Source organism: Heliconius melpomene, chromosome 20 (assembly GCF_056956725.1).
Source record: "Heliconius melpomene rosina isolate 202511_hmr_F chromosome 20, ASM5695672v1, whole genome shotgun sequence".
Classification (NCBI taxonomy): Eukaryota; Metazoa; Arthropoda; class Insecta; order Lepidoptera; family Nymphalidae; genus Heliconius; species Heliconius melpomene.
This window is the reverse complement of record NC_140408.1, coordinates 12,361,995-12,377,416: the sequence shown is the minus strand read 5'-3', so window position 1 is coordinate 12,377,416 and position 15,422 is coordinate 12,361,995. Positions and strand designations below refer to the sequence as shown.

Here is a 15,422-nt window from a genome sequence, read left to right as displayed (position 1 = left end):
TTTACCGAGGCTTTTTTTATGAAGTTTACTAGTTTATAAGCACTTAGCCTTTCCTTGTCTTAGGAATACGGCGGAAAGTGGATAACGGAAGTTTCTTAATGAGGAACGGAGTGTCTTAACACAACGTTCAAAAGTTCCCTTTTTCTACACTCCAAAGTGCCGGATACAGTATAAAGCTAAAAAAATCTTTATTCAACGTGTCCGACGTACAATTGACCGGTTTTTTATATTGAATATGTACGGTATAAAATTATATTATTCAAGTAAACTTCTCTACTGAGACATAAATGTTAATTTATATGTAAATTCCAATAAATTTTAAATGCTAGAATTGTTAAATACGCACATACATACAGAACATATATTCATATCATATTATATCTTTTGTTTTTTTGCAAAATATTGTTTATTGAAGCATTTTTTATATTTAAACCAAACTGGTTTATTTGTGAAGGTCACGGATACTGTTTCTTTCTCGTTTTTATAATGTGCTTAGACCATCGTGGCGTGGCGGTAACTATAAACGCGACCATTGTGAATTCGATTCCCACTAGGCGGGATGAATTAATTCCATTTCCTCGCTCTGGCAACAAGACAAAGTTATTGAGTTCACTTTCTTTCCACTTTTAGTTGAGTTCACTTCCTTTCGTTCCACTCAACACTCAATGTATTGAAATTGGGTAGGTTCCAAATCCTTTAGGTTTCCTTTGCTATAAAACGGATATCTGAAGCTAAAAACAACTTTTGCATGTCATTTAAGCAACTTATTATAATTTTCTATATATTAATAATGTTCTTGATTCGAACCTACGTACTAAGTTATCTATATATATATATATATATGTAGACATAACATTGTTTATATGTCTTTACAATTTTTTTTATGGTAAGTAGATAAATACGGTATCCGTGACGCGAAAACAGTAGGAATATCCGATCTCACTGCACGCTCGAACGGTCACAAATCGATTAAACGTGGACTAATGTTGTTTGTTTCGGTATTCATTTGTACTAAATATTTGTTACTTTTAATGGTAATCTTCTTCATAATTGTATCGATGAGATTTAGTGTTATGTTACTTTTTATCATATATTAGTTTTAAGTTTTAATGTTATGGTTTATTTTGGTATTGGGTATGTTTTTGGCTGTTGTTGGGACAGTGGCTAAGTGGAAACGTGGTGGTTGCTGGCTCAGTTCCCATTTGGGATATTTAATTGTTTTCATTTCGTCGCTATGGTGACAAGATAAAGCGCGACGTTGGGTCCTGTCACTCAACATGTCTCGAAAATTGCAAAATAGCCCAAAGATAGAACGAAATAGAAAATAGCCAACGTAGAGCCTTAACTATGTTACCTCTGCTAAAAAAAAGAATCTAATGATAAATTATTCGTCTAACTAATAATCAGCTATATGTGTATATATTGATGGGTAGGCAAACCTAGTGTTAAGACACTCCGTTCCGCATTCATCTAAGAATATTTAACGTTACACTATCATAACAATGTTATGCATTAAGAAATGCATGTCATCTATTAGGTCATTATCTATATCTATATCTATATATATAATAAAACTGTAACGGGGGTAAAATCTGTACATTGAATATAAACTAAAAAAAACACTTCAGGGGGACTCAATACAACTAATAGAAGGTAAAAATATAATTTTTGGAATTCTTGTCTGTCTGTCTGTTGTGACTCTTTAACTCAAAAACTACTGGGCAGATTTAAATGAAACTTCTTTTGTTGTATAGCTATTAGTCTTCGGCAACATATAGGCTATAATTTATTTTGATAGTCCGTATACCTGATGTGAAACCCTAGCAGCCCGCCTAATCTATAAGAGATATCAATACAACGAATTAGGAAAAGTTATTCAACGTGATGAGCATTTTCTGTTGACATAAAAAAAAATTGGATCCAATGTGGAACCCCAGTCACCCAGCTAAACATATAATTCGTCAGTCGTCTTAAAATAAATTATTCTACGTAATAAACATTTGTTTTGACGTTTACGTAATACCATAATTATTATTTAAAATGGTTCAACACCAAATGATATAAATTTAAGTAAATATTTTTAATAAATATATACAAATTAAATAAAATTTAAAAAGAAAATCCATAAATCGGTAACATATATGTGTATCACAGATAAAAAAAAAATCTTATAATTTTGAGGCCCGTTGTGGCGCAGTGGCACAAGCACCGGACTGTATACACGACAGGTTCTTAGTTCGATTCCTACTTGAAGAAATGAAATATTTAATATTTTCATTACCTCACTCTGGAAGGAGGCAAAAGAAATTTTATAATATCAAAACAATATACGAAATATCTTCTTTTTTATAAAAATTAATCGCTGAATGTGTTGCTAAGCGCAAATCTCGAGAGCAGCTGAACCGATTTCGGTAATTCTTTTTTTATAATATTCCTTGAAGTACGAGGATGGTTCAAACGGACAGAAAAAAAATAAAATTTACCAGAAAAGGTCCAAAATCATGATCATATATTCCCATACAAAAGATTCGTATTAATATCTACTTAAAAGTCAATTTGGACTTTAATACACTACTATAAAGTTTAAATGTTAGTAGCTGGATTCCTGGAAGGCAAAACAATTGAGTGACGTTAGTATCGTATAACTATTATAGCCCAAGAACCCAGAGCTGCCAGACCGACGTCATTTTAGCAAAGGTGAAATTTTGAGGACTATTAGTCTTACATGTAGTTAAGACAGTATGCTTACTCACTAACTTGAAAATGGGATCCTTTCAGAGGTAGAGAAAAATAACGGTATATCTCTTTTTGGAAAAATGATAAAGCCATCGGATTGATCTGGTTGCTTAAGGTCTGGGACTAGAGGGGTCTTGAAATAGTACGTAAATAATATATTATAAATTTTAGATTTACTTTAATGTAATTTGCCCCAATTTTAAAGAACCTTTATGACGTCTGGCAGAAGTAAAGGTCCACGTGAAAGAATGTGAAATATACATTTTTACTTTAAGACATATATAAAAACTCTCTTCCTTACTTAAGGGAGCGTTTTCAATTGACACTTCCAAGTGAGAGACCTGTACGCTCATGTGTAACTCTAAGAAAGCTTGAGTGCCCTATATTTAATACCTCTTTCTATGAAAAATCCTTCACAGTTCAAGCAGTGCGCTTATGGAACTCACTACCTAACTCTATACTGTCGGGCAATCCATCTCTAAATACTATTAAAATCAAATTAAAACAACATTTCTTAATCTCAATTAGAATCTTTAGTAGTCGCTTTGTCTTTTTTTTATTCATTTTCTTTTTCTGTTTCAACTCTTTTATGTCATTGTATATATTTATGTAGGTATAGTAATATTGATTAATATTATGTATATTTGTATGTAGGTTTATTATTATTATTAACATTATATTAAAATACCGCACCCGAATCATTTCTTTTAACATCCGCTACATTCAAGGGTTTCTGGTAGAGATCTCTATTAGAGATAAGTTATCCATTGTACACATTTTTTCTGTTATCATAAGTTTTCTGTACTTTCTTTATTGTGTGGTACATAAATAAATGAGAAAAAAAGAGACTTTCTTCTTTAACGCAACTGAAAGTGTGCTTTAATTTGGCACTATCTCTGAAGGTTTTTTAAGTTAGAGAGTCTTAAGTACATATTAGACTATCAATCCTCAAAATTTCAGCTTTGTTAAAATGATGTAGGTCTGGGGGCCCTGGGATCTCAGTCTATTAATGTCAATATTTGTCAATATTTCTATGGTAAGATGTCAATTGAAATGTAAACGTCTCATTGTGCGTCTATATTACTAAATCTAAAAGCCACAAATTTTATAAAATTAATAAAGTGTTGTGTATTTGTGACTTACAAAAAATGCCTTCTATAAGGCGGTGGACAAATTTAGCCAGAAGAATCTAATCGTACCCAGAACGTGAAAATTGTAATGAACGTGACCACGATAGTTGACTGATAATGTTGCAAATTTGAATCGAGCTGCTTTTTGTTACGATATATCAATTGATGCCAGCAGTGCCTACACCTGTGTTGCTCTTGGACCTATGAACTCTGCTTGCGAATATTGTAAGGTTATTGTAAAAACTCAGTTTGCCAATCAATTTGGTGGCGCAATGATTTTATTATAAGGAGGAGGATTGCCAGTGGTTCCATGTTCAATGCAAGCTGATGAACTGAATTCATGTTTAAAGTCCTCGAAATTGTGGAAACATGTCAAGGTATTACATTTAAGCAAGAATATGCGTGTCATGTTGCAAAATGATCAATCTGGAGACATATTCTCTAAACAACTCATTGATATTGGTAATGGCAAACTTCCTGTAGATGCGCTGACTGGCTGCATCACCTTTCCTGATAGTTCTTGTCACTTAACGTAATCAAAAGATGAACTCATTCATATAGTGCTTCCAAATGTTGCTGATTATTGATTCCATAATTGGTTGAGCGAAAGAGCTTTACTGGCTGCCAAACACACTGATGTAAATGAATTAAACATACATTTTCAAGATGGCATTCCTGGCAAAATAAGGACACATAAGTCAGTTGATACGGCAACTAATGAACATGATGTCGTGAACTATCCACCGGAATTTTTAAATTCTTGATTTGCCAGGATTGCCGCCTCACAACCTTCAATTAAAGCTTGAATGTGTAGTTATAATGTTGCGAAATATTAACCAACTGAAACTTTGTAACGGCACACGGTTAGCGATAAAAAAATAATGAATAACGTAATAGAAGCAATCATATTAAAAGGAAAGTATAAAGGAGAAGACTTTTTGATGATGCGGGGCATCCCAATGATTTCGACTGACATACCATTCGAGCTTAAAAGACTACAGTTTCCAATACGGCTTGCTTTCGCAATGACTATAAACAAATCCCAGGGGCAGTTATTAAGTGTTTGTGGTATTAACCTTTAACTATGGACGTGATTTTTTTATAACACACATATGGACGTCGGGTCTGTCAGACCAGTGTATTTATTGGTCATATTCCGTCTGTTTTTTAAAGGAAGAAGACAATTTTATGTTTTAGTTTACATAAATAGCCTCAAATCAAACAAAATCAATATAAATAAAATCGCTTTTTATTAAACTTTACGCATCACAACGATTTAAGTAACTTAAAGTCACAATTTCAGTCTTTGGCCACATGGGATGACTCTTAAGAAAATAATACTATAAAAAAAGACAGATAATAAAATAAATATTTTTTTAACAAAATTTAAAGTCTAACAATTAAAAAAAAATAAAGAAATAACATCTTATGGTATAAAATAAAAATTTTGACAACACCTCAATATAAGGTACAATTGAACATCGATACACAATGGCTTTCAACATTGTTGGCTAACAGGACGATTGCAGTCAACATAAGTATGTGTTGTCTTTCTATATATCTTTTGGGGGCAAAGTGTACATGTTTTTCAAGAACCCAAAACTATTTTTTTAGCTTCATGTTCAATAAATGATAGATCAGATCGCGAAACGCGAGTCAAAGTCATTCTCAATTCTTAGCGTAGTTTAGTATACGAAACGCGTCTTTTTATTTGATAAAATGCTATCTTCTTTATAAAATGTCGTCGTCCAATTCTTTTGTTTGATGTTGATTATAAAGTACCGATATATTTGTCCCTGACGTGCTTAGTCGATCATTTTTTTCCATTTTATCATAAAAACTAAAAAAAACTTTTCTTTTTTACGTAAATAATATTTATACTACTAAAATATATAACAAATAATGCAAAATAATATATGATATATAACAATAAAAACATTTGAATACAAATAATACAATTAAAATATTAAAGTATATTTTGTAATATTATAAAAATATATCGTGTTTTGAAATCATTATGTATGGAAAACATGGACGTCGGGTCTGACAGACCCAGGTCCCGTTTAGAAAGTTAAATACTCACGTGTTTTGAACCCAGAGACACAACCACTGCTATCTACATTCATTTTGTCATTAATACGAAAGGTACTGAGCGACTCAGTGGCGGAGGTTACCGAGAAGTGGCCGATTTGTAGAATTCGTAGACCTAGATGGGTCTGTGAGACCCGACGTCCATACTTAAAGGTTAATATAGAAAACTCATGTTTCTCGCATGGTTTGTTGTATGTTGCCTGTTCCCGTGTTGGAAAACAATCTGCTCTGTTTGTTTACGCGCCAGATAACCAAACAAAAAATAACGTGTACCATAAAATACAATATATAATAAACACATATAATAAACATACAACATAAAATACAATGAAAATGAAACTGAATTTAGAATAAGTAAAAATAAAATAAAATATAATAAGTAGGCATCATAATAAGATATCGGAAATTGTTATTTTTATTATAATTTTTAATGAATATTGTAAGAATTAAAAATGATTTAAGTTTTTATTTTTTTTATCTTACTAGCTGACCCGGTATCGCTAATAGCAGAATAAAAAAAAATCGACTGTTAGGCGATACGAAGTTCGCGGGTCTGCTAGTAAGTAATAAATAAAAATATGTAGGTGCGACAGGATATGCTAATAGAGTCAATAGCTGAAACAAATTATGTCAAATCGATAACCAGCGGTCTGTGTCGAATGTTTTTTTTCGTATTATTATTCTTATTGGTATTCGGCAGAAAGTGAGGAACGGAGTGTCTTAACACTAGGTCCCCTCTGCCTACCCTGCTGTGTGCGGGATACTGCGTGAAGTTAAAAAATGTTTCTACCTCAGGGCCCGCAGGTCATTCCTAAGAAGTGGGGTGACCCATTCACCCTTAATTTTATCATAAAATGCAATTTGAAATTATTTATGTAGGTATATGAAGGCAGAATATTCAGTTCACCTTATTTTGATAACCTTGTTTTTTGAAGTGGTTTAAAAATTATCTTTGAGACGTATATTTATATCAATTTCATCTTTATTACTAAAATTTTTCTGCTATTTTTTAGTGTCACACTGTATCCCAAATACAAAAGCCGGGCCAAACCAAGCCGGGGTACACCACTAGTTTTCTATTATATGTCATCATTGAGACAACGTCTAGACGTCTGGTTCGTAAATTATTTTGATATAGTGCCAATTCATACATAAAAGTTACATAAACTCCTTACGTCTTGAAGGATTGCACTGTTTGTATACTGTTCCAGGACGATATGAATGACATCATAAGAGAAGAGCAGACTGGTCTTTATGTGAAAGTTAATAGTAGGATACCTCTGTAGTATAATTGGGTTTATTTCAGGAATTGGAATTTGTGGATTTAAATCTTATTTTTTAAATGTATTTACATTTCAAAAAATGTGATATGAATCTAACGATTTATTTATACTTTTTTTCTAGGGTTTCATCCCCATTGTCAAAAACGGTACTGTAGCCTTCCCGGGGAATGGACTATTCAACACAAAAATGTTGTTATGTGCGCGATACAGCGTAAAGCTAAAAAAACCTTATCAGGATAGCTCTAATATATATAACGTTTTTTTCTCAAGAGTATAATGACCGCTCAGTGGATGTAAATACAAGAATCAAAATTATTCTTATATCGAAATATCAAAACGAGTTTTTGTTGAAATTGCTCCTAAAATCAGCTTGTTAGTCTGCTTCAAAAAATTCTAATATGTTATTGAGTTTTGTAACATGGTACATACATACATAACTATAATATACTTGTGTGGTAATAATTTTATATATTTTGTATGTAGGTAGTTGTATGTCGTAAAAAAATATAAATGAAGTAGTTTGTGACTATCGTAGCTTAGCAGCGGCCTGCCTATAGAAGGGTAGGCAGAGAGACCCTAGTGTTTAGACTCTCTGTTCTCCACTTTCTGCCTTATTTTCAAGACAATACCGTATTAGATGTCTCTCATATCTGTAACTCATAGTCGCGCTTTATCTCCTTATAGAGCGAGGAACATAATTCATTCGCGCTAATGAGAATCGAACTCGTAAACATCGCTATATAGTCCGACGTGGTGCAACTTCGTCACAACGACTTTTTTATCATAGATTTTGTTATTTATAATATTGAATATGTTTATTTCATATAATTATTTAGTTTTCATACAAATCTTTTAAATAAATCACGTAACGCCGTCATTGGTCACGTATTACGTACATTCAATGTCGTGTTGTCTAACTAACATATGTACATATGAAGTTTATGTAGAATTGTAAATAAATTGTAATTTTGTCTATTAATTTGAATGTAGCTGTATTTGAACCTGCACTCTTGTGGGTTTAATTTCTGATTTATTTAAATTGCTATGCAGTTACAGCAATAGGATTGTTTACTTAAGCTTCTCTAATTTCTTTCTTCTAATCGTTGCTTATGTGCTATTCTTTTACAATTTTTAATGTTATACAAAAAATTACTTCGGTTACTATTAGGGAATTTAATGATTAAATTGTTTTACTTCGTTAATATTCCCCGTAAGTGAGTATCGAACCCACTTCATTTACGGTTATAATAAAACTATGCCATAATAGCATTGCGATATATTTAGCAACGCTCATAAGAAACTACTTGAAAAGATGAAATTTGCCAGTGGTGGCGCAGGGGTGCTACTGTCAACGTGACAGATTGTGGGTTCCCAGGTCTAGGAAATGAAATATATTATACATAATTTGGTTATTTCCTTGTTTTGGTAACCATTTGAGTTCCACCAATCAACACGCAATGCCTCCAGAATAAGACGGAGAGTGGAAAACGGAAGTGTCTTAATAGAAACAGAGTGTCTTAACACTAATGTAATATAGTTTCTTTACAATAAATAATAATCTCTATATTTAAACAGGTATTGATGACATCTATTTAAATCCAACCGCAATCCCTTGGTCTTTGATATTGTAATTTGTAACCACCGAAACTGGTATGTTAGGTATTTTATTGTAATTTCCATACAAATAGTAGTAGATAGTGCTCAGCCGGTATTATTATTTTAGGTTTTTTAAATAGACTCGTATAGCACGGTGGTCAAAGGGAACCTAATCTTAAGATACCCATGAATTAGTAAGTCATTGGGTGGTGAGTGGTGGAGTTCAACGCTGTGCTTTGTCTTGCCAGATCAGAGAAGTGAAGATAGCTCATCCTCCGTCACACACAATTTAAATTGTTTAATGTAAATATTAAAATATTATAAGAGAATTATATACTGACATCTTAATTACTTAAGCTATTAAATGATTGACTGCTTCATGTGATCGAATGATAAACATTTCTATGTTATTTAGCAATGAGATATTAAATTAAATTATTAGGCGACTAATAATTTAATATCTCATTGCTATCGTATGTATCGTAGCGTACTGGGACGGTAAAAGTAATGTGGGTTCCACTTCTGGATCATATCTCCATGTGGTAAGACAAAACACGGCGGTCAGCTCCACCACTCAATGTACTGTCTCAAATTCCGTTGCAAAATGGAGAACTGAGAGTCTTAACACCGAGCTTTCTATGCCACCCTATATCTATCTCGATATTCGATACGGCAGAATATTGAAGAATAAATATATATTAACACACACTTCTCTCTCTTTTACAGGTGTTCGTGAAAGATAAACCCTACGTGTTTGCGTGAATGTTTTTTTAATAGAAAATCGAAAAAATAACGTTCCTCAATAAGTTCCTTAAAATGGAAAATTCGGAATTGAATAGTATAATCTAACGCCATCTATCGTGTATTATGTTAAGTGTTTACCAAGTGGAATTGATACAGCGCCATCTAACAGTGATGGTGGTCGCAGCTTCGAGTCCGTGCTAGTGTTAGTGATAAGTGATAATGGAAGCGGGGTTTATACCCGCGGGCACGGCGGGGGCGGGGGCCAGCGCTCCGCCCCACTCTGTAGTGGCGCCTTCGGTCAACGTTATTAGGGCTCCGGGCTTGAAGAGGGGTAAAATGGAGGAAGCTATTTCTGATAGGGTAAGTTTTTCTTTTTTTCTGCTTTACTTTGTAAAAAAACATTTTTTTCAAAGTAATTCATTTCTCCGTGTGAGAGTCGAACCCATAACCGTTGGTTGGGGCTCTAGGTTATTGAATTATTTGTTTTGGGTAGAGACATCTAGTGTGGAGTAGGGAAGTTAGGAGTATATACTTTTTCTATACAATATCTTCGATTGTTTAACTTTGTGCACTAAAAAGGTAAATAAAAACATATGAAGTCTGTCAGAAGATTTTATAAAAGATTTGTTGTAAAGGTTATCAAAAATCTACTACGTGGCAAATTTTGGCGTTCTACGCCGCGCCGCATAGATTCGGCTGAGCATTGTCCGTCAGTCACAGTAATTAATATAAGAGTTATTTGCATGGAATCTCTTTGCTATTCATTAAATTACAAACTTTGTCCGTTTGATTGGCAATTTCAATTATGGAAGATCAACGTTAAAATAACTTTATATTAATTAAATGCAGAAATATGGAAATGCTTTCCCTGGAGCTGGAGTGGCGGAACCCGAAGCCTCGTTTGAAAAATGAAATATTTAGTATTTTGTTTTCCTCCCCTTGCTAACGAGGCAACATGCGGCGTTGAGTTCCGCCGCTCGCAATGCCTCGAGAATTCGGCGAAAAGTGGGGAGTGGAGGTGTTTTAACTTACTAGGCTACCAGGTTCCCTCTGCCTACCGAGCTCAACTAAAACAAATATCTTATTACGGTATGGTACTAGGTGTCAAATAAAGTAGTGTTATTCCATAAAGAGTCTAAATCCCTTTTAGTCTTTGGCCTACAGTGCTGAGACCAAGAGCACTTCAGTCTGTGAAACGTGCCCTCGAGGGGCTTTGTTCTTCATGAATCTTTGATGATGTCGGTCATTTTGGAACTGTTATCGTTTTCCTTTTTAATTTTTTTGTGATAATATTTGTGTCGTGATTAAGGATGTACCTAATTGGTTTCTTACTGTAATACTTGTAGATGGTCGTCGGTTCGATCAAGTGTAAAAAATGGCTATATACATACTCTAACCTCAATTCCAGATATTGTTACCAGAAGGAAAAAATTCAAATAATGCATTTTTCCGAATGAGAATAGCACCCACGTCCGTAGCGTTTACATTATTTTTATTTATTTATCGTGATTATATTTGTGTCATCATTAGTCTTACTGGGCTCGTTCCTCGTCTCGTTAGACTGTGACAGAAAACTGTCCGTCTTTCAGCCCCAATTCTAGACTGCGTGTTGGGTGGCGGACCTCATTGCTGAGCTTTGTGTCACTTTAGCGTTTCTGAACCCACCACCCACAACAAGCTGGCACAATAACTTACTTTTCATTTAAAATATATCCTTGGCGTCTACCTACTTCTATTTATTATTGTTATAGTTTTGTATATAAAACGTGAAGTGACATTAATCACCCGTATAATAGCGTGTATAATTGATTTTGTATGCATTTGATGAATGTCACGTGTTCTATGTTATTGGAAATTAATGTTTTATTATATTCTAGAAATATTCAACGGTTACTACTACTAGATTAAAAATAACTACAGTACTAAAATGTCGATTTGGTAGTATTTTTTTTATTATATAAGCGCCTGTAATAATCCCACTACATCTGGCTAAGTAAGCAGAGATTAATGCAATGTTACCACGTTAGAAGTGAGTAAAACCTAGATTTATGTCACTCGTTTACGCTTTGTAGATAGGCGGCAAGCAAAAATATTTTGAACTGCTATTTATATTTCTATATCAAATTAATAAATTTAAAGAGTTTGTTTTATTGAATGCAATATTCTTTGAGCTTCACACCGTATCTCGCATATAGCAGGATAGGCAGAGGGAACCTAGTATTAAGACACTCCTTTCTCATTGAGACACTTCCGTTCCCCGGTATTTTCGCCGAATTTTGGTCTCTTCTTGTTAAATCTCTTCTTGTTAAATATTCTTTTTTTATTGGATATTATATTTATTCAGGAAACGTGTAAGCTATATTATTCATTTATTTTTAATTTATTAATCGCATACGAAAGCAAGTAGAATACAATCTAACATTAATGCAGCTAAAAATCGAACCCACACTCTTATATTATTCATTCTGCGCCTTATGGCATTACATTCTTTAACAGATAAATAATAATGATCTTTGTAATGAGTGCTTCAATAGATTGTATGAAATAATCTCGATCCCTATAATTATTATTAGTTCGCTCATTGAGTGGTGTTCATCTTAATTTTATCAAGATTTAATTTCCTATATGACTCAGCGAAAGTAGACTCTGTATTTGTATCTATACTGCTATACTCATATTATAAAGCTAAAGATTTGTTTGGTTAAAGGCATTAATCTTGGGAACTAGTTCGAATTTTACACATCTTTTTGTGCTGGCTAGTGTTAATTGAGATATTAGCAGAAGTTTTTTTTTACGAAGAAAATCGGAGATAACGAAGACGATGGAATATTTTATGTAAAAATATTACCTATGAACATTTTAAATATTAAACAGTTAATATTTCTTTTTTGTTTCGTTTTATTATAATTTTATACAAACATTATAAGATTATGACTTAAATACAATAAGAAAACGTGTAAACAAAATAACTTGACTTGATTTGTTCTGTCATTGGCGTCGCTTACCTGTTGTATAAATGTCTAATGTTAGAAATGATATGTGCGCATATTTCATTCTTAATTGATTTTTTATATCCCCCCATTCGTGGACATTAATGCTTTTAAAAATCTGCTTCACGCACATCAGGGTAGGCACAGGCAACTTAGTGTCAAGACGCTGTTCTCCTCTTTAATACGTAAAATGGGAAACCTTCTTCTCTTAGTGCTCCCCAACACTCCGGTTACAGTAGTTACGTCTGTGTTATCTGTCAGTCACTCAGTTACGGAATAGTTTTATACTAGTATGTAAAAAGAAGTTTTATCAGGGCCATATTGGCCATTGAATTTGGGCTATAATTATGTATTATTCTAGTATTTTTTTATTACCCAACTTTTATTATACATTTACAAACTTACAGCCACGTATTTTCCATGTAATTTATGTAACAAATTAAATTAATTGTTAACAACTTTTTACGTGTTATACTCGGTTAATGTAATTCTAATATTATTTTTAATTTGCAATTGTATCTCTCGAGCTTACGGTAAAAAGGGAGAAACCATTGAAAAAGAAAACATCCTTAAAATTAAACCATATAAACCTTCATTCAACTACAATAAAAGACTTATTTATTATAAAAGTATTAAAATAATTAAATAAACTAATATATGTAATAGGGGTTGGAGTGTCTTAACACTAGGTTCCCTCTAACTAAGTAAACTAAATAACTAATATCAATAAGATGCCATTTCTAAATGGTTGTTCTAAGTGAACTCCCACTAGTACCGTCTGTGTGAAGTCAGTACAGCTCCTCCCGTCGCGCGATATACACGTTGAATTCTCTTATCTGAGAGTAGTCTTGTGTTTTTTGTGTGTTTGTTTGTGTGTTACAGTGTTTATCCAGAAGTTTTTATATGTAGAAAGGATTTTGTAAACAAATTGTAGTGGAAATTTCGGAAAATGGTGAATTTTTTCTACTTTTTTTCCCTAGTTTTTTGTTTTTGGCTAAAACTTAGTTTGGTTATAGCATGTGATTAGTTTAGTATAGCACTTTTTTGTATTTTTTTTTCTAGTTTGTTACTGCTTTAATATATAGTTACATACGTGTTATAATATGAGAGTTATTTGGGCTGTATTAAGATCGAGAAAATGAGTTTTAATTTATATAAGCATTATTGTTATCGCTTAAATGTCGTTCAGGTTAATGTTGATATGATAATGTTCTTACTTAAATGTGTGATAATTTGTGTATTTATTAGTTAGTTTTAGCTATTGTGTATCAGTTTGATTTCTGGTATACTGATGGTAACAGGTTCTATTTGTAGACAGAGGGAACTTAGTTATTCTTATTATACTTAATTCCCTATATAAAACCCTATATTTTCGAGACATTGCGATTTGAGTAGCGGGACCCAACGCCGCGCTTTTTTTCGTAACCAAAGCAAAGAATCATTCATTCAAAACAAATTCATTCCCCGAGTGGGAATCAAACCAACAACCGTCGCGTGTACAGTCAGACACTGGTGCCGCTGCGCCACGGCGGCCTCAATGTGTGTGATAATTTGTGCAATTTAGTCAGTTGGACCGTTTATTTTGAGAGTGGTGTAAGTCCATTTTCTTTTGTTTCGAGAAAATTAAAGGTTAGTATGTCGATGATTACGCAATTTCATTTACCGACCGATTTTAAGTTGTTCAAAGCATGGGTTTTTTTTGAGAAATTAAACACGGACTAGTTATATATAAAAAAATTACATTAAATTAAGCATGAATTACGTGATAACTCATTTTTCTCAAAAATGGACTTACACCACTTTCAAAATAAACGGTCCAGTTAATGCTATCATAACTCAGTTGAGTGCCTAATTGTACAATAATGGTTGGTAGGGTCAAATTTTACGTAATCTCTATGTTTGTGTCTATTCTTGTTTATTGTTTTTCTGGTCTCATTTTTTGGAAAACATTATTAAAAGTGATATGAATAATGTATTAAAATATAATGGAAACGGAAAAAAGAATTTTTTTTTTTTAAATTATTCTAAAACATATGTCGAGTTACTTTAATCACAATATTTGTTTGCTCGTTGTTCAGTTACAAAGTAACAACTACCGTCGTATATTCTATCTAATATTCTCTAAAACTAAACCATTTTGGTAAATAAACTTTGTTTATGTAATAGATACGTGGTTTTGTAGGTATGTTCGTACATATTATGTTGATTTTATACAGAATTTGAAGCCGTCGTTGTGCAGTGGCACAAGCGTTTGACTGTAAACGTGATGATTGTGGATTCGATTCCCACTCGAGGATATAAAAGAATATTGATGTCATAGATTTAAAATTGAAACAAAGCCTTATTTTTTATAAAGAAAAAGGTAGCGTAAATTAATTGTGAGCTCCTTCACTCGACACACAATTTTTTCCTTTTGCTGTTTTGCGGAAAAAAAATCCACCGCGAGCGGAGCGAGCCCATTAAGGGCTACGTCGAACTCGCAAGAAGAAGCTGCATGCTTATATTTTCACCAATAAATAGTCGGGTGGTAAGAGGTGAAATGAATTCACTCAGTTCTAGGAAGCGGAGCCAAGTAATTACAAAATACAAAAGACTTTGTTGGTGGAAATGTAAACCTATTTTATTAAAAAGGAGTCCCCGTTCCACCTAAACTTTACCCGCCCATTTCTCTTTCGCGGTGGAAAACGGGTTTATAATATAATATAATATATCATTGACTTCGTTTAACCTACATAATGTATTTGTAACTATTTTCTCTTAAGATTTAAACACACTAAAACTAGTCAGCGCAAATATGAGATAACGAAGGCAAATATTGTACACTCGAAGAAGCCGCGACATAATCTGTAATG

The 15,422-nt window shown here is 33.0% G+C and overlaps 1 protein-coding gene across 4 annotated transcripts in view; it reads left to right on the top strand.

Annotated features, from left to right (window-relative positions):
• The first annotated feature begins 9,659 nt into the window (after positions 1–9,659).
• Wdr62 (WD repeat domain 62) overlaps positions 9,660–15,422 on the top strand; it is a 72,027-nt gene continuing 66,264 nt past the window's right edge. For 2 of the 4 annotated variants that reach the window (XM_085204036.1, XM_085204034.1), the window contains exon 1: positions 9,660–9,940. In XM_085204036.1, the coding sequence (XP_085060162.1) occupies positions 9,800–9,940 (141 nt within the window). In that variant the 5' untranslated portion in view covers positions 9,660–9,799. Of the gene's footprint in view, positions 9,941–13,400; positions 13,523–15,422 lie in introns of those variants that run through there. The other 2 variants (XM_085204037.1, XM_085204038.1) reach the window with 2 other exon arrangements.